This window comes from Myotis brandtii, unplaced genomic scaffold, assembly GCF_000412655.1.
Source record: "Myotis brandtii unplaced genomic scaffold, ASM41265v1 scaffold145, whole genome shotgun sequence".
Classification (NCBI taxonomy): domain Eukaryota; kingdom Metazoa; phylum Chordata; class Mammalia; order Chiroptera; family Vespertilionidae; genus Myotis; species Myotis brandtii.
Window position 1 is genome coordinate 1,447,670 of NW_005355204.1, and position 24,690 is coordinate 1,472,359.

At 46.4% G+C, this 24,690-nt stretch overlaps 1 protein-coding gene across 1 annotated transcript in view; it reads right to left on the minus strand.

Moving 5' to 3' along the window:
* The window catches only part of ESYT2 (extended synaptotagmin-like protein 2), a 57,525-nt gene extending 35,166 nt beyond the window's left edge, over positions 1–22,359 (minus strand). The window contains exons 1-7 of the mRNA XM_014535563.1: positions 22,299–22,359; positions 14,054–14,095; positions 12,889–13,023; positions 11,731–11,807; positions 10,130–10,202; positions 9,839–9,928; positions 1,289–1,344 (exon numbers count right to left, since the gene is read on the minus strand). Coding sequence (XP_014391049.1) covers positions 1,289–1,344; positions 9,839–9,928; positions 10,130–10,202; positions 11,731–11,807; positions 12,889–13,011 — 419 coding nt within the window. The 5' untranslated portion in view covers positions 13,012–13,023; positions 14,054–14,095; positions 22,299–22,359. The remainder of the gene's footprint in view (positions 1–1,288; positions 1,345–9,838; positions 9,929–10,129; positions 10,203–11,730; positions 11,808–12,888; positions 13,024–14,053; positions 14,096–22,298) is intronic.
* Between the last annotated feature and the right edge of the window lie 2,331 nt (positions 22,360–24,690).

The window sequence follows — 24,690 nt, forward strand, 5'->3', positions numbered from 1 at the left end:
CCCTCCAGGAAAGAGCTGGGGGAGGGCGCAGCCGTTTCCAAGACGACCCCTGCAGGACTGACTTCCTTCCGGTTGGTCGCGCTTCTGGCCATGATGTTACACCCAGGGTTTTTATATAAGTAGATGCACAGTTCCCAGGGCAGTAAAGAAATTTACAGGTTTTTCACACTGCATTTGGAGGTTCAATACTGTAATAATTTTGAAATACTATATACACTGCACAGAGAACTCAGGGATTTGAATAAAATTGTGGAGGCTAAAGAAACAAACACACTTTTAGTATGTTTCTTGCCTACTCTTTGGGGTAAATGTGAGAATCGGGTAACGTGCATGTGCATGCCTCTGCAACCTACACAAGTGAGTGTCCCTGCAACAGAAGCCACCTCTGGGCCTGCTAGGTGCTAAGAGAATCCCACTTCTCAGACGTAAAGTAACTGTACCTATAAGAGCACCCACTGGGCAGCGGGAACACCACCACCACTCAGTGGGCAATAGTGCAGCACTCATGGCAGGTGGGTGTCCAGGGCAGTGATGAGAGCGCTCACCTGAGGACCATGGGGCCACTCTAACATGTCAGAAAGGCACTTTTAACCTCCTGATGGTGCCCCCGTAGTAAAGCCAGCAGAAGCAGGTTTGGAGGCTCTAATTGCAGCCCATCCAGCTTGGCAGAGATCTGTCAGTACAGACAGCATGGCTGGCTGAGATCACAATAGGTGCCACAGTTCCCAGCTGAGGTCGGGCTGCACAGTGGCCACGTCCTATGGCCAGTCACCTCCCACCAGGTAAGACGGATGGACTGTGACCCAAGCAGAACCTCTCCCAGGAGGGACGTGAGGCTGACAGACTCCGTGCTCACGTGGCAAGTCTCCCGCTGAGACCCTGCATGGCTACCAGTGAGTGGAGGGACTCCCAGGGATGATGCAGGAACGTAGGCTTTCCCTCCCGCTTGGCTCCCAGGCCCAGGACTGACATCCAACCCCAAGGAGGCGTGGCCACAGCTTGAAAGAACTCAGAAAGGGCTAGTTTTGAAACATTCATTCGCTTTTTAAGTTGTCTTTATTTTTCTGGGAAAAGAAAAACCAAATTTAAACATTAATTTGTGGGATATTAGAAGGCTGCCACTACTCTGAAACACTTATACTGAAAGGCAGCTTTGTGATGAACAAAAGGTGAACGGAAGGGTGAGTGATGTAGTCTGAAGTCCTACGACCCTCTGCATCAGCGCATTTGAGCCCAGAGGCATGTCTGGCCATCAGCAAGCTGACACAGCACATGGCATCATACTTACTTCAGTCCCGGGATATCCAGAAGGTTAGTCAGTCCTGTCCAGTTGATTTCTAAAAGCTGTTTAAAAGCAGGGCAAAAAAATGTTATCCAAGTTATTTCCAATTATCAAATCAAACCAAATCACAGAGATTTCTTTCTTTTTAAAAAATATATTTTTATTGATTTCAGCGAAGGGAGAGGGAGAGAGAGATTGAAACATCAATGATGAGAATCATAATCGGCTGCCTCCTGCACGCCCCCACTGGGGATCGAGCCCACAACTCAGGCATGTGCCCTTGACTGGAATCGAACCCAGGACCTTCAGTCCCCAGGCCAACGTTCTATCCACTGAGCCAAACCAGCGAGGGCAGAGATTTGTTTCTTTACACTGTTCTGCACCTTGCTTTTCACTTTGTAAACCATCAAGGCCATTGTGCCCTGTGGGTACATGGAGAGCTGCCTGTTGTTTTACTTTTTGATGTCATAGTTTTCTCCAGTAAAATCTTATAATAATTTATACATCTACCCTCCTATGGATGGGCACTTAGGATATTCAGTGAATATTTTTTTACATCATGTTCTGATTTGTGCATGCAAACTGGCATTTAAAAAGTAGACATCCAGCCCTAACCGGTTTGGCTCAGTGGATAGAGTGTCGGATTGCGGACTCAAGGGTCCCAGGTTCGATTCCCGTCAAGGGCATGTACCCTGGTTGCGGGCACATACCCAGTAGGGAGTGTGCACGAGGCAGCTGATCGATGTTTCTCTCATTGGATGTTTCTACTCTCTATCCCTCTCCCTTCCTTTCTGTAAAAAATCAATAAAATATATTTTTTTAAAAAGTAGATGTCCTGGTCAAAGATACATATTCACTTTGTTATTTGATAGTGCCACCTAATTACCATAAAGAAAGGCTATCCTACTTATATTCCCACCAGAAGTGTATGAAAATGTTTCTTCTTCATAACCTCAACAAAAAGAGATATTAAGAATCAATCCAGCCCTAACCAGTTTGGCTCAGTGGATAGAGTGTCAGCCTGTGGACTGAAGGGTCCCAGGTTCAATTCTGGTCAAGGGCATGTACCTTGGTTGCGGGTAGGGGGTGTGCAGGAGGCAGCTGATCGATGTTTCTCTCTCATCGATGTTTCTAACTCTCTATCCCTCTCCCTTCCTCTCTGTAAAAAAATCAATAAAATATATTTTTTTAAAAAGAATCAATCCATTTGGCCATTAAAAAATGGTACTTTATCACTGTTTCAAATTGCATTTTCCTGATATTAGTGGAGCATGTTCCATTCATTCAACATTTGGGGGGTTTTTGCTCATTTTTCTAGTGGATATTTATCTTACAATAATTCCTACACAGTTGGCTATGATTCCATTAGGTGGACGGGGATGGGTAAAAACTATTGATTAGAAACACAGCTTTTCCTATCAAAATGGATACTGCACTTACTTGTGTTTTATATTTGTGGGGGAAAGCTGAGTGAAATTGCATGATCTCATTACCCATATAGCTGGAGTATCGCATTCTGGCTCCAATCCCTTTGGGAAGTGGTTTTAAATAAGCATAACTAGAGGAGTCCAGGTTCTCTTGAAAAGACCAAACTAAAAAGCAACTAGTTTTAAAAGTCCTGAAAGACTGAGATTTTTCAGCAGAAGAGAAACAAGATGTAAACTTGCAAGGCTAATAGCAGTAAAGATCATGCTCCCCTCGTCCCCACCCGGAGGCCCAGAAGCAAAACAACGCAAGAGTAAGCACCCTGCCCCCACCCTCATCATCACCACAGACCTTTCCCACTAAGAGGACCAGGAATTTGAGGAACAGCCATTCCAGGCCCAGGGCACCACGTAGAACCAGGAAGCTAAGGAAACCCTCCTTGGCTAACAGCTAACAGCTAACGAGAGGCCCTGTCAAGGGCAGGTCACCTGGCAGGACAGTACCGAGAGATTAACTCCTCAGGCCACACAGGGCTGAACCCCATGAACCTTGTCAAAATGATGAGATGCGCCTGTGTAAATGCTACCCGAGTTCAGAAAAACAAAGCGCCAGAGAGGCAGTGCAGGAGAGGAACAGGACTCAGCGGGTTTGAGAAGAGAGATTTGCGTGCGGACAGAAGGCCCTGAAGAGGGAGCTGACATGCCCCTGAGCAAGGGGGAGCTGGGGACAGGAGGGCCCAGAGGATAAAGGAGGGAGCAGTGAGTGAGGACGAGTGAGTGTGTAAGGACAAGTGTGAGGGAGCGAGAATGAGTGTGAGTGCGTGTGGGATCCAGTGTGAGAGGTCTGAGAGCTGAGGCTGGAGAGTCCACACAGGGACACAGGAGGAACCCACAAGGAGGGACAAGCAACTAAAATTAGTGCCTCGCCCCCCTGTGCCTGGATGACTCAGAGCTGTTTCGGGAAACTGAAGAGCCAGGGAGTCGTGTTTCCAAGGGAGGAAACCGTCAAGGGCTGCGGCGGCCCTTCCTCGAGACACAGAACAAGCAGTGAGCGGCCACGCTTCACCTGCAACAGGACGACCGTGTTCGAGCTTCATGAACAGACACGCCGCCCCTCTGCTCTCCCATCTCCTGACCCTCTGGACGCAGTTCGACAACAGCAACTGTTTATTTCAGCACTTACTGTCACCAGGCGTCCGACGTGAATTATTTCTGCGGCACAGACTATGAATCACCTGGGAAGTCCCTTAAAAATACAGACTGTGGCTCCCGCCCTGCTCCAGTGTTTCTGAATTAGTGGGTTTTGGCTAGTGGTAAAGGTCAAGAATATTTTCCTTATGTTTTAAAGCTCCCAGGACTTGCAGCTTCCACCTGGGATACAGAAAACCAGAAAGAGCATCACTCTTCAATGTACAGGAGCTGAGGTGGCAGGTGCCAGGCAGCCTGAAACCCTTCCTCACAGGCAGCTTGAGGGGAAGACCGGGCCCCACAGCCCCACCGGCACGTGGGCTATTCCAGTTAGACCTTAACTGCTAAAGGCAAAGTGTGGGTAAGATAGTGTAACCCTCTGAGATCCAGACACAGGGCATGTGCCAGCACTCGGAGCGACAGAGTGTGCTGGCTGCAGAGCCGGGGGCCCGGGCGACACTCGCTGCAGGGGTAAGGCGGGGCGGGAGCAGCCGCTGCTGGAAAGACAGCACCCACTTTTCACTGTAAGAAGCAGAAGCCACAGGGGAGGGACACACAGGTAAGGCCCCCTGCAGCTGGGGGACAGGGAAAGAGAAGACATATGTGTGCCTTGGGGAGGCTAGGACACCAGCGCAGGCCCTGCCCGCCAGAGGTCCCGTGTTGCTGGACCAACATGTGCAAACCCACCTGCACATGCCCCACCACAGACACGGCATGAGGAGGGCAGAGTCGCTGAGAGACACCAGCCTGAGAGCCAACACAGGCAGGACAATGCGGAGCTCCCATCCCCCCCACTGGATGGGGCCAGACTGTTCACATCGTGAGAGCTGTCAGCACCACAGACCCAGAAGCTCAGACACCTGGCAGACCCACACTGTCCACATCATAAGAGCTGTCAGCACCACAGACCCAGAAGCTCAGACACCTGGCAGACCCACACTGCCAATGCTCCCAGGACCTAGTGTGAGGGGTGGGTAGGACCCTCTTGGCCTGGGGATTCCCGTGGGCCTGTCTGCCTGGCCTGCCCTCCACCTCACTGCTGCCTCCTCCCCAGGGTTGTAGGGTTGGCTTCCAACTGCAACCTTCCCACTCCCATCGGTCTAGGGCCCGTGTCTGACCTGCTCAGCAGAGAAGGACGGAGGGAAAGAGGTGGGAAGACTCACTGCCTCTTGGGAGCGCTGGCAGCCATGACTGTGGCATGTGGACTGGAGACCAGAGGCCGCTGGCCTCAGCGGGAGAGAACAGAGCGAAGGTGGAATATGGGTGGGGAGATGTCATACGGCTCCCTCACCTGCAGCCCCTGCAGAGGCTTCCTGAGACCCAATACAGGCTACCTTGTGAAATAAAGCCCCTCTTTTGCTTAAGGCACCTCAACTGCTGGAGTCCCAGCTAATGCGACTCAACTTCTTCTCCCGCTCACTCTGAAAGAATGATGTCACTTTCATCTTGCAGACGAAGAAAGGAACCTCTGGTTCAAACATGGGAGGCCCACCCTCTGCTGGCTGGGAGCCCCCTGAGGGTCAACACACTCAGAGCACACGAACCGTCTCCTGGACACGTTCTGGACTCACTCTAGTCTGATCAGTCCTCCTGAGACAGGGGCCACAGACCTGAGGATTCTAACACCCTACGAGCATGCCGGGGCCATGCCAACAACGGTCCTGATGGCAGGAGGGAGTGGCCACCAGGTCCACGGATCCGCGCAGGGGTAGACACTGGCTTGTTCTGGCTCCTACCAGAACCTTCACCCAAGCGTGTGTGCTTACCAGTACTTGATCTCTGATGTCAGGACCCCACCAGAATGCTAAACCTACATGTAGGAATGTGTGTAATTTCTTAAAAATCCAAGAACTTGTATGTGCCAGGCACTGTATTACATGTTTTACATCCATTGACATTCATTTAATCTTCACATGTAACCTTGTGACACAGGTATTACTGTAATCCCCTTGTTACAAATGGGGAAACTGAGGCTTAGAGGAATGAAGTCAGTTGTTCAAAGCACAAAGTGGGAAAAGAAAGAACCAGGAGAGGAAAACCAGGTTGAATGAAGGCCGCGCTGGCTGCCCCATCAGACAGCTGTGCTCCACAGCTCAGCACCTCATGGTTTTGTTTAGTTTTCTGGAACAAGCAACACATTATCCAAACTAGTCCAAAGAAACCAACAAGCAGGAAGATGTGCAAAGGCGTCGTAAGGTTCTCTGACACTGCGAGTCTAAATCATCTCGATAATCAGAAACCCAAATCTCTCCGGCTGGACTGCCCCTGGTGAGAAGAATTACTTGGCAGCAGGCAGTGAATTCTGTTCCCATATTTTCCAGCTGAAAGTAACTGAAAATACACTCCCTCTCTCCAAAGCATGTGTGGTGACTTTACTCACCATATAAGGAAACTAGAGGCCCTGTGCACGAAATTCATGCAGGGGGTGTGTGTCCCTCAGCACGGCCTGCACCCTCTCGCAATCCGGGACCCCTTCGGGATTGGGCCTAAACCAGCAGTTAGACATCCCTCTCCCAATCTGGGACCGCTGGCTGCCTGATTGCCCCTAACCACTTGCCTGCCTGCCTGATCACCCCTAACCACTCTGCCTGCCTGCCTGATCACCCCTAACCACTTGTCTGCCTGCCTGATCACCCCTAACCACTCGCCTGCCTGCCTGATCGCCCCTAACTGCTCACCTGCCTGCCTGATTGCCCCTAACCATTTCTGCCTCAGCCCCCACTATGGTGGCTTCATCCAGAAGGACATCCAGAAGGTCGTTCGGCTGTCTGGTCTAATTAGCATATTATGCTTTTATTATTATAAATGAGTAACTTGACTTTTCACAGCCTCTTCCTTCTCTCAGAATTAGAATTTCGCTTGGAAGTTAATACTATGATGTTATTTTTAAGGTAAACACACCTAGAATATCCACACTAAGGAAGAGTATTACTAAGTTTTGAGGGAGATTTAAAGATTTGGATTCTGAAATTTAAAAAAAAAAGGGAGCCCTTCATTAAATTGTTAAAAATTCCTTGTAAATTAAAAATACTCAGCAATTTGCTAAAGATTAGGTGTTTTATTTTATACTTATTAATGAAAGTTTCTTAAATACACTGGCTTTTATACAATTTGTATGTGAAAAAAAACATGGATATAAAATCTTTTATGGATTTCATTTCTCAAAATTTTAATAAGTTAAAATTTAACACAAAAGTTCCTTAGTAGCTTTTGAATTTCACCATGTTCTGTGTATATTCCCCCTAATCTGAGGAGACTACGTTCCAAGACCCCCAGTGGATGCCTAAAAGTATGGCTACCACTGACCCCTGTATATACACTATGTTTTCTCGGCCAGGTGGCTCAGCTGGTTGGTGCACTGTACCGTGCACCGAAAGGTTGCCAGTTTTGAACCCTGTATATACTATGTTTTTTTCCTGTATGTAAATACAGGTTGCAGGTTCTATTTCTGGTAAGGGCACATACCTGGACTGTGGGCTCAATTCCCAGTCGAGGAGGCAACAAATCAATGTTTCTCTCTCACATCAATTTTTTTTTCTCTCTCTCCCTTCCTCTAAGAATGCCTTCAGGTGATGATTAAAAAAATACATACCTATGATACAGTTTAATTTATAAATTAGGCACAGTAAGAGGTTAACAACAATAATTACTTGAATACAGGCACTATGACAGCTGATCTGATCACTGAGACGGTTACCAGGTGACTAACGGGTGGGGAGCTATGCAGCCTGGAGACCTGGACAAAAGATGACTCATGTCCCAGGTGGGACGAAGCAGGCCAGCATGAGATTTTATCACGCTGCTCAGAATGGCATGCAATTTAAAACTTATGACTTGTTTATTTTTGGAATTTTCCATTTAATTATTTTCAGACCAAGGTTGACCACAGGTAATTGAAACCACAGAGAGTAAATCTGTGGATAAGGGGGGACTGTAGTCATTACAATACATTCAAAATAAGCCCATTATTTAAGCAATAGAAGGCAAGTGAGAATAATAATGTTAGTGGAAATAGAAAGTGAAGATACTTAATTCTTCTTGTGTTTTTATACAAAAAAAGTACCACTTATAATTTGTCTAGATAAACCCAACAACAATTTGTATTAAGTTATTTGCATCAAATTATACAATAAAGATTCCCATTTTAAACAATACATGATAGCAATGGTGCCTGCGAAAGAGCTCATCTAAGGTAACAGAGCGGCATTTGTGAAGAGCTATTTGAGAAACAGATCAATTCATCCATCAGACGCTTACTGAGCTGTGTGGAGACAGACATGGCTGTGTCTTCCAACAGTTCACAAGCAGTGCACTACCTGCACAGGACTGTGTGGGCGTGAGGAGGACACTGACCACCTCTGTACTGGAAAGGGACAGCCCAGGGCAGAGGGCAGCGTTCTGGAGAAGGACAGGTGAGGGAGGTGGTGAGGGGTGAAGGGGTTGTACTCTCCCCCGATTACAGTGCTCCTGTGGTTGGAACTTGGGTCCTTATGGGGCAGTGCCAGGAAAGGAGGACAGGGACCCCACCTAGACCACAATAATTGTCTGCCCAGAGACTACCCTCTGTGGTCAGTTTGCACCTTGGGAAGAAGCCCTAGTGGTGAGCAAAGCCTACTGAGGACAGAGCTAAGTCGAATGCCTTTTGCAGGCTGTGGACCCATGTGGAGGAGCCATGTAGGTGAGGAGCCACCAGGAGAGGGAGGACGCTCACTGAAGGGGAGGAGCCTCCATTAGGGGAGGAGCTTCTGTGAGGGGAAGAAGCCTCAGTGAAGTGAAGGGAGGAGCCTCAGTGAAGGGAGGAGCCCAGCAAGGAGGAAGAGCCTCAGTGAAAGGAGGAGCCTCAGTGAAGGGGAGGAGCCTCCAGGAGGGGAGGGGCCTCCATGATGGGGAGGAGCCTCAGTGAAAGGAGGAGCCTCAGTGAAGGGGAGGAGCCTCTGTGAGGGGAGGAGCCCCATGAGGAGGAGGAGGAGCTGAGGTGAGGAGGAGCCTAGATAGGAATGATATTTTTGTTGTCTTGTTTTTGTGGCTAATAATAGGTATTAACTACTTATAACAAAAAAATGGATTAAGATACAAATCTAACCATGTGAAGTGATAACATTTATTATGGTTTATCCAAGTGTTAGAATATAATTCAGTAAAAAGAATCTTTATGCCTGAAGCTGGTTTGGCTCAGTGGATAGAGCATTGGCCTGCAGACTGAAGGGTCCCGGGTTCAATTCTGGTCAAGGGCACATGTGCAGGAGGGCACATGTGCAGGAGGCAGCCAATCAATGCTTCTCTCTCATCATTGATGTTTCCAACCCTCTTTCCCTCTCCCTTCCTCTCTAAATCAATAAAAATATATTAAAAATAAAACAAAACACCTGAGACAATTCTTAAAAAAAAAAGTAGACTCTATGACTTTAACCCCTCATGCACTAACTGCAGTTCATAAGCAGGCTCTGGGCCAGGCCGTGCCAAGCGTGACGGCAGCTCTGCCTGTGGCAGCAGTGAGGACGGTGAGAGCAGCCTGTCGCCAGGCTGGGCTGGGTGCAGGCTCCCGGACTTACTGGTTTGGGGTCTTGGAAAGATTAGACTCAATTCCTGGTCAGTAAATGGAAACTATGTGGTATTCACTATAGAGAATGAGGCGTCAATGAGCAAACACCTACAAATCATACTCATTGACAATGTTAAGTACAAACCCACACTAAAAAAACCAGTCTATTATTTTCAAATTTTTGTAACAAACATATTCTTTTTATAGTCAGGAAAAGAAGTTGTCTATGGGAAGAGACGAAACCTCCGCTAGGGCATAAAGTGGTAGGAACTTACAGGACTCACGCATCAGAGGGAAGAAGTGAGCTAAGGAGGGGACTGCTCCTTCACTGTGTATATCTCCAATATGGTCATGTGCTTGTCAGTGAGAAGGAAGACAGACACAAAATAAACATCAACTTACTGGCTTCCTCAGGAAGAAGATAGACAAGGCTCCCACTAAGGGCATGTCTCCAATCAGCGGTTCCAGGATCACTCGCATTGTGCCATGAATCTAAGTGCAAACGGAAACCAAGACATGTAACAGCCAGTCACTGATGCAGGATGGAGACGCAGGTGGCCCAGTGCTGCACCAGGTAGGACCTGCAGAAAAATACTTAACTTCAAAGAAATTCTCAGTTAATAAAAGCTTCGCCACTTTCTTTTCAAAGAGAGCATGGAGAATTTTAGAAGACTGAAATAAAAAAAACCTTACCTGTATACTTTGCACACCAGCTCTACAAAAATATCTCTTGATCTCCAAATCAATCTCACAATTTCCTACAAAACTAGCAAAGAAAAAGTTCTGTATTACATTCTCCTCATCACCACAGACCTGCAAGGCATATAATCTGACTAAAATAATAAACAGTAAAGTGATCAGCACAGGCTGCAGGCACAGCTGCACCGTGGCGTGGCCGCTTCCCTGCCGGGCAGCAGACACACCGCTCCTGGGAGGCCTCCTGCAGACTAAGGGTTTGCTACAAATATCCCTTCCAACGTGCAGGCCAGAGCAGCACCTTGATGGAATGTAGTTTTCATTTGCTTTATAAACACCTATGTTTGTTTAAAACAATAAAGTGAAGATTATCTGCTCCCCAGTCCCGAGAGAACTAACAGAGCTCATGGACTTTGACGTGAAGATTAGAAACGTAGCCCTAGCCGGTTTGGCTCAGTGGACAGAGCGTCAGCCTGCAGACCAAAGGGTCCCAGGTTCGATTCCAGTCAAGGGCATGTACCTTGGTTGCAGGCTCCTCCCCAGCCTGGACCATAGTTGGGGCTCGTGCAGTGGGCAACCAATTGATGTGTTTCTCTAAACACATCAATGTTTCTCCCTGTCTTTCCCTCTCCCTTCCACTCTCCCTAAAAAAATCAATGGAAAATATCCTCGGGTGAGGATAAAAAGATTAGAAACATATAAAACCGTATCTGTTTGAGGCATCATTTTTTCTCACTGATTAAAACATTTCAGCCTGGACAGCGTGGCTCATTGGTTAAGTGTTGACCTATGAACCTCCAGGTCATGGGTTCGATTTCTGGTCAGAGCACATGCCCAGGTTGCAGGCTGGATCCCCAGTGAGGGGCATGCAGGAGGCAGCCAATCAATGTTTCTCTCTCATCATTGATGTATCTCTCTCTCTTTTTCTCTCCCTTCCTCTCTGAAATAAAAAAAATACTTTAAAAAAAAGACATTTCAGTCATTAATATGAAAAACATGAATGAGTGTGATGTGGAATGTAAGACTTGCATCTGTGTTTTTTGTTGTTGCTGTTTTTTCTTAGTCCTCACCTGAGGCTATTTTTCCCACTGACTTTTAAAGAGAGTGGAAGGGAGGGAGAGAGAGAAAGAGAGAGAGAAACATGGATGTGAAAAAGACAAATTGATTGGTTGCCTCCCACACATGCCCTGACCAGGGCTGGGGATCAAATCTGCAACCCAGGTACATGCCCTTGACTGGGAATCGAACCCGTGACCCTTCTGGCGCAGGCCAATGCTCTAACCACTGAACACACTGTCCAGGGCTTGCATTTGTTTTTAAAACAACCGTGAAATGGCAGCTACCTTTTGGGTGGAATCTGTATGAATTGACCCCCAACCCTGGGCTCCAGATGCAGGAGGTCTCGCCCTGCCTGAGAGCGTCTGCCGGAGGCCCGCTGAGCAGTGCACAGAGTGTCTAAGTGCCTGAGCACAACATCTGGGTCTTCATCAAGATTTCAGTCAAACCCACCGACATCAGGAATATCCACCTACGGGAATAGCTACGTGACACTGTATGCCATTAACTAGGACACAATTAGGACACAAATGAAAACTTACCTAATCTGAAGGTCCAAAATAATTTGTCTTTTGTCCACATTTTCAGTGTATACCTTGACACCATTGATCCTGAGGGGCTGGAGCGAGAAGTGGCTTATTTTCAATGCAGGGACGGTAAAAACACAAACAACAACACAACCACCAAATGGCAAAACAACCAGGCGGCACCGAGATGAGGAGACATGCTCTGGCACAGGCTATGGGAATCACAACTCTGCCCTCGTGGTGTACCAATCAGTTCGCTATCAGCGAGTTATTTCACCTGTTCCTCAAATGCAGACAAGGTTACCGTGAAACCACAGACATGAGGAATGTGGTCGCAGGTTCGAATACCTGTCCAGAGCACGTACCTGGGTTGTGGGTTCACTCCCCACCCCTGTCGGGGCGAGTTCGGGAGTTCTATATGTGTCTCTCTCATATAGAAGTTTCTCACCACCCCCCCTCCACTGTCTCTGAAAAACAATGGAAAAAATATCCTCAGGTGAGGATTAACAACACAAAACAATGTATATACCTTAATTCAAAAATACTTTTTGCTTAAGAACATGCTGTCATTGGTGCCGATGGACTTGCTTGACTTAGGGTTGACACAAACCTTCAATTTATAAAAAAAACTCACACTATCTGCAAAGTGCAATAAAGCAAAGAGCAATATAGTGATGTATGCCTGTAATATTATTCCAGTAACAACACCTATCTATCCCTTCACCTGTGTGACTAAGGTGATGCCTACAAGACTGGCACTGGAGTCTTTACTTGTTTTAAACAACTTGAGGGTAAATACCTCATGCCTGTTGTCAACTTCTGAACCTTCAGTGTGAGTTCACATGTCAAACTCCTTTCCAACAGAACGGATTGTTGAAAACTGTGCAAAGGTAATTCTGACAGAAGAGTGTGGGGAGAAAGACACGCTGGAACTAAGGGAAGTCCCCCCAGGGAACCTGAACTGGCCAAAAGGCCGCCTTGGACAGGTGAGGGCAGGTGAGGACCCCTGACAGACCAGGCGAGGGCACCACATGAGAGGCAGAACCTGGAGTAGCTGCACAACCCGCCCCAAGACCATCCAGGGAAATAACAGGGAGTAGTTTAACATGTCTTTTTAATTTCCACAGCAATCTGACTGTGCACACATGTAAGGATACTTAAGAAGAAACTGACCTGCTGACCCACGTCGACTCTCGTGAAACTAAAGGTGCTAAGGTGGGTGTTTGCTCCCCGCACAGCTGGCTCTATGGTTTCTCGAAACAACTTCTCTATAAATTGGCAAATGAAAGGCCACATATGTTTTACAGTCTGAAAGGAAAAAGAACTCATGTAAGACAAAACATTTTAATACACATTGCACTTAAGTCATGGTAAAAATTATGCCCCTTCAGCTTATCAGAATTTCTAAAAATTAAAGGAAGGGCCTTTTGATTATGCAAAAATCAATACAATTTTAAATTTTAAAATGTATCACAACAATAAACTACTAATTAACCATATATTGCAGGAATTAGTTATTCTCAGCACATTTAATGATTGCTTAAAAAATCAGAAAATCCTGTGGTTTCAACTCATTGCTAAATAAACTGCTAAAACTGTAGAGATTTTAATAAACATGAATGAGTTTTCCTCAGTGATGGACTACCTTCCCGTGCTACAAGGTGATCCCTGCCTGCACAGCTCTGAGGATATTACATAAAGTGTGAGGGGTGCCCTAGCCGGTTTGGCTCAGTAGATAGAGCATTGACCTGCAGACCAAAGGGTCTCAGGTTCAATGCTGGTTGGGGGCACATGCCTGGGTTGCAGCTCAGTCCAACCTGCAGGAGGCAGCCAATCAATAGTTCCCTCTCATCACTGATGTTTCTATCTCTCTCTTCCTCTCCCGTCCTCTCTGAAATAAATAAAAATATATTTTTAAAAAATGTGAGGGGATAGAGATCCACTTCAAACTAGACTGATCTAAAAACAGAAGCTTTATAAAAAAAATTAGATAATTATCTATTACTAGAATTCCTGGGAGTTATTCATTCTTCATAATAATGTTTCCAACATTTTTGTGTACGACTATCATAAAATAGACCTGAGCAGTGGATGGACGATGGGGAAAGAAGACAGAAGACCAAGATGCGACTATGAATAGCTTATTACTTTTCTCACGTCTAAGACCGTTTTCACTGTTTAGAAAAGGAAAGTAACGTCTCATTTATGACTGAGCTCTTTTGGGAGCAGAAGCCAAATCCAAAGGAGTTCACACAGTGTCACTCTCCCAACTCCCAAATATGGAGGGTGCATCCCATCCCAGTCCCACTGCAGCTGGTATGGGATACTGCTCTCTTACCTTATTTAGCCATTCTGCTCTTTCAGTGTCTGGGAAGTGAACCTAAGAGGAAAGCACAGGGATGTGACTGACTCGTCACGTAGGCCACGGATGTTCTCCTTGTAGGCCTGCTGTTTACACAAAGCCTCTTTAAACACCCTGCCCTGAAGCCTGGAAAATGGCCTAGGAGGAGACACTGGCCGTGGGGCACTCTGATTTATATTCTAAGAACAGCCTGAAGCAGAAGCGTGGAATGTCAGCAAATGCCCCAGGCCCTCCCCACAGCCTTGCTGTCCAGAGGAATGTGCGTGGGTACCTGGACCATCCCAACAAGCATTTCAAATGGAGCCCTTTCTACAGGATCGCTTTCCCATGGGGCTCAGCACTGTCCCGTGTTCCAGAGACCTAGACCAAAGCCTTCAAAACCCCACCTTCCTTCTGCCTTCCTTTGGTCCAACCCAGCCACAGGCATGCTGCTGTTGCCCACGTCTCACTCCCTTTGGCCCCAGGCTGGGACGGGGAACCGGGGGTGGGTGGCGGTGGATGTGGCCCCTTTGGGGGGGAGGGCAGAGGGCGGCTCCCTCCTCAGGGCCGGTGGCCAACCTCCCACACCCCATCCCTCCCCTTGGGAAGCAGGCCCAGATCCGCCTAGCCCTGATTGGCCCTGATTGCCAGCCAGGCCTAGGGACCACACCCATGCACGAATTCGTGCACCGGGCCTCTAGTATTACTATAATTACTGTTTGGGCGCTACTGTAAAAGTCAACCCAAGTCTACAACCTCAGCACAGTGACGGGGTAGTTTGTGGCACTGTCACTGCACACTAAACATTATCACAGGGAGATACTGTTTGACCACCTCTGCCACAGGTACAAAGAACAGGGCCACTGGACAAGAGGGCCCAAAAGGCAGTCCATGACATCAGTTCCGGAAAACATAAACTGCTACTCTACTTCATAAAGAAATATCCCAAATGTCAAGAGTCCTTTGATAGAATTACAGAAAGATGAGTTTAATCTGCCATGAAAGCCTTCCTTTTACCTGTTTTCAGATCCTTTTCTTCTCTGAAAATCCTATCCTATATAATAAAGAGCTAATATGCAAATGGTCATCATGCCCTCACGCCATCACGGCTCAGACACTCAACACTGGAGAGAGAGGAATGGGGACCAGCCACCTGCGGCCGGGAGAGGGACAAGCCGCCCGCCCTGTGGTCCCGGACACCAGCGGCTGCGTCTACACCTGCGGCCTGGGAGAGGGACAAGCCACCCGCCCTGTGGTCCTGGGCGCCAGCAGCTGCATCTGCACCTGCGGCCTGGGAGAGGGACAAGCCGCCCGCCCTGTGGTCCCGGACACCAGCGGCTGCGTCTACACCTGCGGCCTGGGAGAGGGACAAGCCACCCGCCCTGTGGTCCTGGGCGCCAGCAGCTGCATCTGCACCTGCGGCCTGGGAGAGGGACAAGCCGCCCGCCCTGTGGTCCCGAGTGCCAGTGGCTGTGCCTGTGCCTGTGGCCTGGGAGAGGAACAAGCCGCTCACCCCACGGTCCTGGGTACCTGTGCCTGCAGCCTGGGTGAAGCCACGGTCCCCTGTGGCAGCAGCCAGCCTGGGCCCTGAGTGCCTGTGGCCAGCCAGAGGGAGGGAAGCCTGGGTCCTGGGTGCCTGTTTCTGCGCCCCGTGGTCCTGGGCAGGTGCAGCCAGCTAGCCCACGGTCCCCTGCAGCTGCAGCCAGCCCGGGTGAAGCCGTCCCAGGTCCTGGGTGCCTGCGGCCAGCCAGAGGGAGGGAATCCTGGGTTCTGGGTGTGGGGCGAGGCAGAGGCGGTTAGGGGCAATCAGGCCAGCAGGGGAGCAGTTAGGGGCGATCAGGCAGGCAGGCAGAGATGGTTAGGGGTGATCGGGCCAGCAGGGGAGCAAGCAGAGGTGGTTAGGGGCGATCAGGGAGGCAGGCAGGCAAGCGGTTAGGAGCCCAGCGGTCCTGATTGTGAGAGGCAGTCAAACATCCCCCGAGGGGTCCAGGATTGGAGAGGGTGCAGGCTGGGCTGAGGGACGCCCCCCGGCCCAGGCACAAATTTCGTGCACCAGGCCTTTAGTACTATTAAATAACAGAATATGTCCATGTCTACCTTATCCCCAATAAACAACTGAAAAACCATGTGAAAACAATGGCTGTTCCTCAGTCTGCAGCTCAGCGGAAGCAGACACCAGAGGCCTCTCAGGCCATACCAGCATCTCTGCGATGGACAGCCCTGTGCCCAGTGCCCAAGCGTCAGGACAGTCTCCGGTGAGCAGGGGTAAGTGGTCGGCTCCTCTCTGCTAACTGGTAGGAACAGCTATGAATCCTACAAGCCTCAGGGAGACCCAGCTTCTCTGCACTTTCTGTGCACAAGGATTTCCTTCCTCCTTCTCTAGAGGGCCAAGCATGTTTAGAGTGGCTTTCATTTTTTTAAAAAAGATTTCGTGTGTGTGTGTGTGTGTGTGTGTGTGTGTGTGTTTAAATATATTTTTACTGACTTCAGAGAGGAAGGGAGAGGAAGAGATAAAAAACATCAACGATGAGAGAACCATTGATCGGCTGCCTCCTACAGGCCCCATACGTGTGTGTTTTTTTAAATGTTATGATCAGGAAGCATTTTATTGTTCCTCCAAGGTTAAGAGTTTTCACTGACAGAAAATCAAAACTTTCAGAAAACCACCTGCATAACCTTGTTCAGCTGCTGAAGTTTGGTTTTTTCAGACACATCAACATATTTCTCTCCAGTACGAACAATCACTCCACCCATGATTGACGGATCAATCTTAACTTCCAATTTCAGTATTTGGCTTTTGCTTAGGAAGCTCTACAGGACCATTTTTAATTCAGAACAAGGCTTCTTCCTCCCGGGGACACTCGTCGCATTAAAAAGGGGTACCGTTTTCAGCCAGCAAACTGATCAGGTTGGACGGGAGGGTGCGATCATGTCATTCAGGCTTTTCACTGTAGTGGAACGCTTTATACAGAGATTTGTGCTGGACAGCCATTCTGGGTTCCTTCAAGATTTGTGCTGCTCTCAACAATTCCTTTCCTACTTGCTCTAGTTTATTCTGTTGGATGCAGTAGAAGAAAGAGCAGTGAGTGCCCTAGTGCCCTTTGATAGCACACGACTGAACAGGTGGTCTCACAAGTCTGGCAAACGGCTGACCACAGATGTGCTGAAGCATCACACCTGCTGGGGGAGCCCAGACACTGCCAGGGGAGCCTGGACACTGCTGGGGAGGGGGACTGGACACTGTCAGGGGAGCCTGGACACGCTGGGGGGTCATCTCCTTAGGCAGTGTCAGTCATACCCTACTGGAAGAGCAGCCTTAGTTTCTCTGAAGAACTGGTTCTTGTTCACTCTGAAAGCCCATAACCGGTATGCTAAGTGCTGTGCCTCACACAGAGAAAGCTTTGGCTGACCCAGATTTTCTACCCACTTCAAATCCAAGCAAGGCTCATAGACTGGGTCTTGTCTGGGAACCCACATGCAGAAACTGTGTGTGCAAACCAGCTTAGAGACCAAACCATTAGATTGTCAACAGGGTACAGGAACCATGAAGGTTAAAGTCATGGCATCAGGTGGTCAGTAAGGCTGAGCTCTTCAAAGCCTCTCCAGTAAAAGGGGCAGAAGAAGACGTGGGAAGGCTGACACTGAAGACCTGTTCCTTGCACGGCCAGAGACCAGCTTCCTGGAAGACCAGCGAGGGCATTCTTGTTCACTCTGAAAGCCCATAACCGGTATGCTAAGTGCTGTGCCTCACACAGAGAAAGCTTTGGCTGACCCAGATTTTCTACCCACTTCAAATCCAAGCAAGGCTCATAGACTGGGTCTTGTCTGGGAACCCACATGCAGAAACTGTGTGTGCAAACCAGCTTAGAGACCAAACCATTAGATTGTCAACAGGGTACAGGAACCATGAAGGTTAAAGTCATGGCATCAGGTGGTCAGTAAGGCTGAGCTCTTCAAAGCCTCTCCAGTAAAAGGGGCAGAAGAAGACGTGGGAAGGCTGACACTGAAGACCTGTTCCTTGCACGGCCAGAGACCAGCTTCCTGGAAGACCAGCGAGGGCAACGAGTCTTCACACCCAACTGCACTGTGTGAAATACTAAAAGTAGTGACCATTTTCTGAGTGTACCGCAGGCATGTGCAGGTTCTGTCGCATCCATTATCTGAGCTCACTCATTCTCACAATGTACACATAGGAACTAACAGTATCCACAATTCACAGGATACCTGCTCAGTGACAGAATGGGGATGAAGGCCAGCCTTGTGTGCCGGTGCTCTCGGCCACTTTGTTACTGAGCCCGCGGCAAGGCTGTGGAGACAGACAGTCTACAGAGCCCACCACGTTCTCACAGGGACACGCCAATCAAAGAGCGAAGCCTGAAACTCAGATGACATGCCTTAAATTGTACAAGGTTCTGGTGACAGCCAGAAGTAGGAAATTTTGTGTTTAATAGTGATCTATTTATCTAGACTCTAGAGGTTAAATATAGTACAAGTCCTGAAATAGCTGAAAAAGCCCAGCAAACATAATAGCAATTCACATTAAACCACTGTTATCAGACCCAATATTTCATCCAAGACTAAGAGAAGGATGTAAAGACTGGTTTTACTTAATATTCCCACTCCTTCACATGAAAGAGCTGTGATAACTAAATAGTAATAGCAAAATTCCATATGCATTCACCCTGGGACCCAGCAATCCCATTTCTAAGAATTTATCCTAGAAACAGACTGGCAAAAATATGAAATGACGTGTGTGCAGCGCCATTTGTAATAGCAAAGGCCAGAATGACCAAGCAGCCACCAACAGTGGACGGGTTGAACAAGCTGTTATGCGCACACATGACAAAGTACTGCCAGCATCAAAAGGAATGAGGAAGGCTTCCATCATCATACTTTCAGGATTATGTGGATAACGCTATGGGATAATTTCCAGGGCCTGTTTTAAAGTGAAAATACAAGATGGAGAAAACCATATACAATTGGCTATACCATTCATCTCACAAGAGGGGAAGAGGGTGTGTGTGTGTGTGTGTGTGTGTGTGTGTGTGTGTATTAATACACTAGCATGCTTGTAATTTTTTAAAATAAAAAATTAACAAAAACTTTAAAAAACTGTTTACCTTGGGGAGGGAGAGGACATGGTAGAAGAGACAAGTATGTAAGTTAGGGAATGGAACCTAGTCGACCTTCAACTCACATAAGTTAAAGCGCCAAAGAAAGAGCATATGGAAATTGAAGAAAGTAAATCTGTTACCAAATCTTAATTCTGTTCAACTATGTTTAAAATCGGCTTCTCGCTACTATATATGCACAAACATCAGCTTACGTTCCACAAAACAGAATTTAAAACAGTAAAAACATCACAAAGACTGGGATATACAGGAGAAATAGAAAATGTTTCTAAGTCATATAGGAATGCATGAACACTTATCACTTAGTTTCAAATATTAATCTTTCAACTAAAAAAAGAAACAAAACCCCCCACTAAATCTCCCTTGTAAGTCCACTTATAAAACAAGTTTTCATATTTATTTATATTGGCTCCACAAAGTAGAAGTAATCAGTTTGATTGTTCAAGTTTTGATTATATTTAAGAGTTGACACTACCCAAGAAATCTTTCAAATCTTATCTTTAAGAAGAACAAAGGCATATTTGGGATTCTAATATGTTGATATTACCAAAGTTCTTTTGCTTAGAAAAAAATTAATTAAATATGCAAAGACAGAACATTAACTGTATGCCAGGAACTCTACATGCAATATCTTGTTTCATCCTCACAACAACCCTCTGAACAATTAGCGGCTCATCTAATAGATCAGGAAATAAATCTGTTCAGTCACAGGGGAAATAAGTGGACCAGACCCAGAGGCCCTAAGGCCCCCTGTTAAACCATGCTGAGGTAAAAGGATGAGACAAACTTACACCTAAGTCATATTTTCTGATGAAATCATGTTTCCCATTTCTCAACATTAAAAAATAATATGGGGTAACATTTAAAATTAAATAAAGGAACTGTCTTTTTTCACACAGCACCCCCCTGAAAAAGATGTCAACAGCACTTGTGTGGACTTAACTGAGCACCTCCAGCTACAGGCAGGACAGCAGGTCTGTCACGGGGCGTGGGCATCCTTTAAAAATCTCCCTGCAGCATAAATTGTGCTGTCCATGCATTCCTTCATTAACAAAATCTAGAACAAGGCAATCCATGTCTGAGAAAATATGAAGATACATTATCTCTTACACCTGAAGCATTAACGATTTAATACTTTTAAAAGAAAAATGGATAAAATGATCACTTTAGAAACCAAATGTCATTAAACCTCACATAATAAACTGGTCTATCAATATCAAGTTCATTTATTCGTATTCTTCCTTGTTCCAAGAAGGAGTTGAGCTCTGCTCACGTCTGCATGGGTCTTTAGGTGCTCATCCAAGAAAAATAAACAAAGAGCTGGTTTTGCTCAGAGGTTAGAGCAGGGGTGGGCAAACTTTTTGACTCGAGGGCCACAATGGGTTCTTAAACTGGACCGGAGGGCCGGAACAAAAGCATGGATGGAGTGTTTGTGTGAACTAATATAAATTCAAAGTAAACATCATTACATAAAAGGGTACGGTCTTTTTTTTTTTTTTTTTTAGTTTTATTCATTTCAAACGGGCCGGATCCGGCCCGTGGGCCGTAGTTTGCCCACAGCTGGGTTAGAGTGTTGGCCCAAGGACTGAAGGGTCTCGGGTTCCATCCCATCGAGGGCACAAACCTCCGTTACAGGCTTGGTCCCTGGTGCCGGTGCACATGCCTGAAGGGGCATGTGCGGAAGGCAGCCAATTGATGTGTCTCTCTCACATCTATATTTCTCGCTGTCTCTCCCCTTCCCTTCCACTCTCTCTAAAAATCAATGTTAGAAATATCCTCAGGTGAGGATTAACCAAAAAAACAAACGAACACCAACTTCTTAGTGAACAATGATCAGCTCCCTGAGGAAGAATTCTTTCACTATCCTGGGGAGAAGGAAAGAGGAATTCAATTCACCTGGTACAGCAATTTTAAGTGTGTCTTCTGAGGCTGGGGATAGGGTCCCAACTAGCACAGTCCCACCTGTCAGCTGGGCCTGAGGCCCTCCAGGTTCAGGGGCCCTGCCTCACCAGCCACCCAGAACACCTGAGGGGAATTGTCCCCTCATCATCAATCCCAAAACACCAACCTTCCTACACCACAAAATGAGTTATACACAGGTCAACAACTGACTTATGGAGCAGGATGAGCTGCCACTGCTCACTGCTCCCCTGGTTGCAAGTCTCATGGTCCCTCAGAGTTTAGGACATGCATCCTAAAGATGGGGGAAGAAGCAGGGGAAGGGAATGGCATGGGCGTGTTCCCCAGAAGGAGAGCACGTGCTGGGTCCTTTGGAGGGTTTTTCTCTCTCTTGCAGACGGGGATCTTAGGGGAGGTTTCGGGGAGTGTTGCAGCAGAAGATTCATCAGTTTTCCAGGGGTGCTCTTTCAGGGTCGTGGTCTCTACTGATTGGTCAGGGCCAGGGCAGGGCCTCGTTAGGCACTGCAGCTGGTCCTGGTGTTGCCCACCTGATTCTGCTGCTTTTCTGGGCCTGGAACTGAAATACCACTGAGGCCTAGATGTTATCTCTCGGGAGGTGACCTCTGTACCTGCTGCCATTGCTGGGCCAGTGTGTTCAGCTGCCTGTCTGTCTCCCCATGCCTCTTGTCCTGGCTCACGGGCTGCCTCAGATCAATGAGACACCGACAGCTCTCCACACGGTGCTTCCCATGCACACAGACACAGGGAGCATTAGGTGTGTGGCCTGCTGAGATAAGCTGGAGGGGACCTGGAGAAACTCATTACAATTTCTTCATATTGTGTAATTATGTGTATTAAATAATGACATTGGCCAAAACCCTCAAATAAAAGGATTTTTTAAAATTTTAACTCTAAGCCATTGGCACTGTGCATGCTACCTCTTTGTGGCACACAGGGGAGAGCTCTGAGCATTCCCACAGGTTCGCTGTTACAGAGTATCAGGAGAAAAGGACTCAAATGTAAATTGGTACCAACATAAATTTGTGCCCTCTGACCTTTTTATACTTAAACTTCTTTACCCATTTCCCACAGGAGTAATGTAAGCCATCCCTCTCTTTCCTCAAAATCCCCAGTCCCAGTCTGCCCCTCTCGTCTCTTCCACAGCTTCAGGGTACAAGGAACGTGGAAAAACAGTCAAGAAATCTCAATACCGTGTTTTTCCCTAAGATACTGGGATGCTTTCTCCTAACAGCTACTTCTATAAAGAAGAAAGTATTCAAGGTTTAAAGGGTGGGAGACAATGTCTCTCTCAGAACCTGTCAATCCTGGAATAAAATGTTAACAGATGGTCAAATTACTGCTTTGTATGGCAAAAAGAAATTACACAAAATAACTAGGTGTCTCTATTTCAAGTCTACATAAAAGTAGACAATCAATTCAAAGAGTAAATAAAGCAATTAATCTTTTTCAAAATCCAGTTATCATTTTCTCAATGGTTTGTGACAGCCTCACCAGAACTCTGATTGCTCTGTACCTGTGAGGACACAGCACCAACAATGGAAACAAAGACATTGAATACAGTGCCAGTGCTGCAAATCCGTCTGTGTAAAGGGTTTTCCTACCAGCAACACTTTCGAAACTCCTAGGTGCTTTTTATGTGAGAAAAAAACAAGAAATTGCACTAGGGAGTCTGAAGAAGCACTAACATCCCTGCAGTCTTATCTGAGACCACAGGTAGTAACCACGATCCCTCCCCTTTATATACTGACCACAAAGCTCCCAGTTAGGGTACATGTGATGCTTTCTTCTGTCATCTCAAACTAACAGTTCAAAATCAGAACTGGCTGCTGACAAAGGAGAGCTGGCTGAGAGCCGTGCTGAGCCACAGATGCCAGCCACGGACTCGAGGCTCTTTCTGGCTCAGGGTGGCAGGAGTGGCAGGGGGGAGCATTTAGGTACTGCTTCTGACAAACGCTTGTTTGAAGTATGTTCAACTTAAATAATTCACTACTGTCTCTTTGTTATATGATGACCCCACCTATTTTTGTAAATTGGGAAAGAGTAAAATGAAAATTTAAAACTAGGGCGTATTTATTCCAGCATATCTCCCATAAGTAACAAAGCTGTCTGAATGATCTGACAAGCAATTATTTCTAGTTCTCTAAAGGAATGGACACTTCTAAGGAATTCTATGGAGGCCTTCTATAATTTCAGATAATGTATCTGCTATGTTAGATGTACTCTATGTTAGATGGATGGGTGTCCATTTGTTTTTGAAGGGTGGTTCAAGTTTCAGTGTATGTGTGGAAGGAGCTTAAGCCAGGACTAACATTCAATATGTCCCCCGTAAACACAGGGACACATCCTAACTTTACCCGACAGAACCATCAACATCCCTTTATCACAATACTAAGGTGAAGAGACTTACTTACTACCTTACTAAAGATGCACGTCTACAGATATTTTTCTAAGACTGGAAGCATATTTTTTAAATTCTAAAGTCATTTAGACATTCTGTAACTGCTAAAAGAAAGAAAATTCATAAAATTATTTGACAGTCTTGATTTAAAGGTGAGGTTCTGGCATGAGTTCCATCGATCTCACAAATTAAAATGAGTCCAAGAATAGGAAACATGTCTTCTCATCTCCTTTACTGAAACACGTAAGACAATCTGGTCATTTGTCATTTTAAATCCAAATCAAATGCTACTATTCAAATTTCCATACTTATGTTTTAACTGGAACGAACTAGAATAGTGATTTTCAACCTTTTTCATCTCATGATATACATAAGCAAATGACTAAAATTCTGTGGCATGCTGAAAAGCATACTTTTTGCCAGTCTGACAAAAAAAAATAGGTATCATTTTGATTGATTTACAAAATAATAATAATAATAATTACCTACTCTTTTGGCTCCAAAAAAAAAAAAAAAGTCAGGTGCCTACACTTGTATAAGGATTTCTGGGACCAAGAATTAACCAATTAGATGCAACCTTATTATGTGATGTGACCAATAAGATGCAACACTATTATATGACTTTCATATTTATGGTTCAAGACAGGGCATTCACACCAGACAGTTATTGTTGTGTTGACTGTTGTAATTTTTTAATTTGACAATCTCAGGGAAAAGAGGTCAGTGCCCTTTTGGTAAGGTATGCATTTTAAAATTCCTGGAGCACATTGGTTGAAAATTGCGGGAATACAAAACAGATGTGTAATTGTAGTATTGAAGTAATTACACATATTCTGTATATTGTGTGAAATTAATCCAGCTTTGTTCTACTATAATGAATAGAAACTACGTATATGAGACTGAAGTCGGGGTTAAAATCCTCTAGAATTACAGAACCAACGGGAATACCAAACACCTACATGGATTCAGAAGTCACATGTTTCAAATTTTACAGTGAAATTTTTCATTTTTAAGAAATCAGTTTTAGAGAAACCAAGATGGCGGCATAGGTAAACACCGGAGATTGCTGCCTCGCACAACCACTTCAAAAATACAACTAAAAGATGGAATGGACATCACCCAGAACCACAGGAAGGCTGGCTGAGTGGAAATTCCACAACTAGAAGGAAAGAGAAAAGCATACC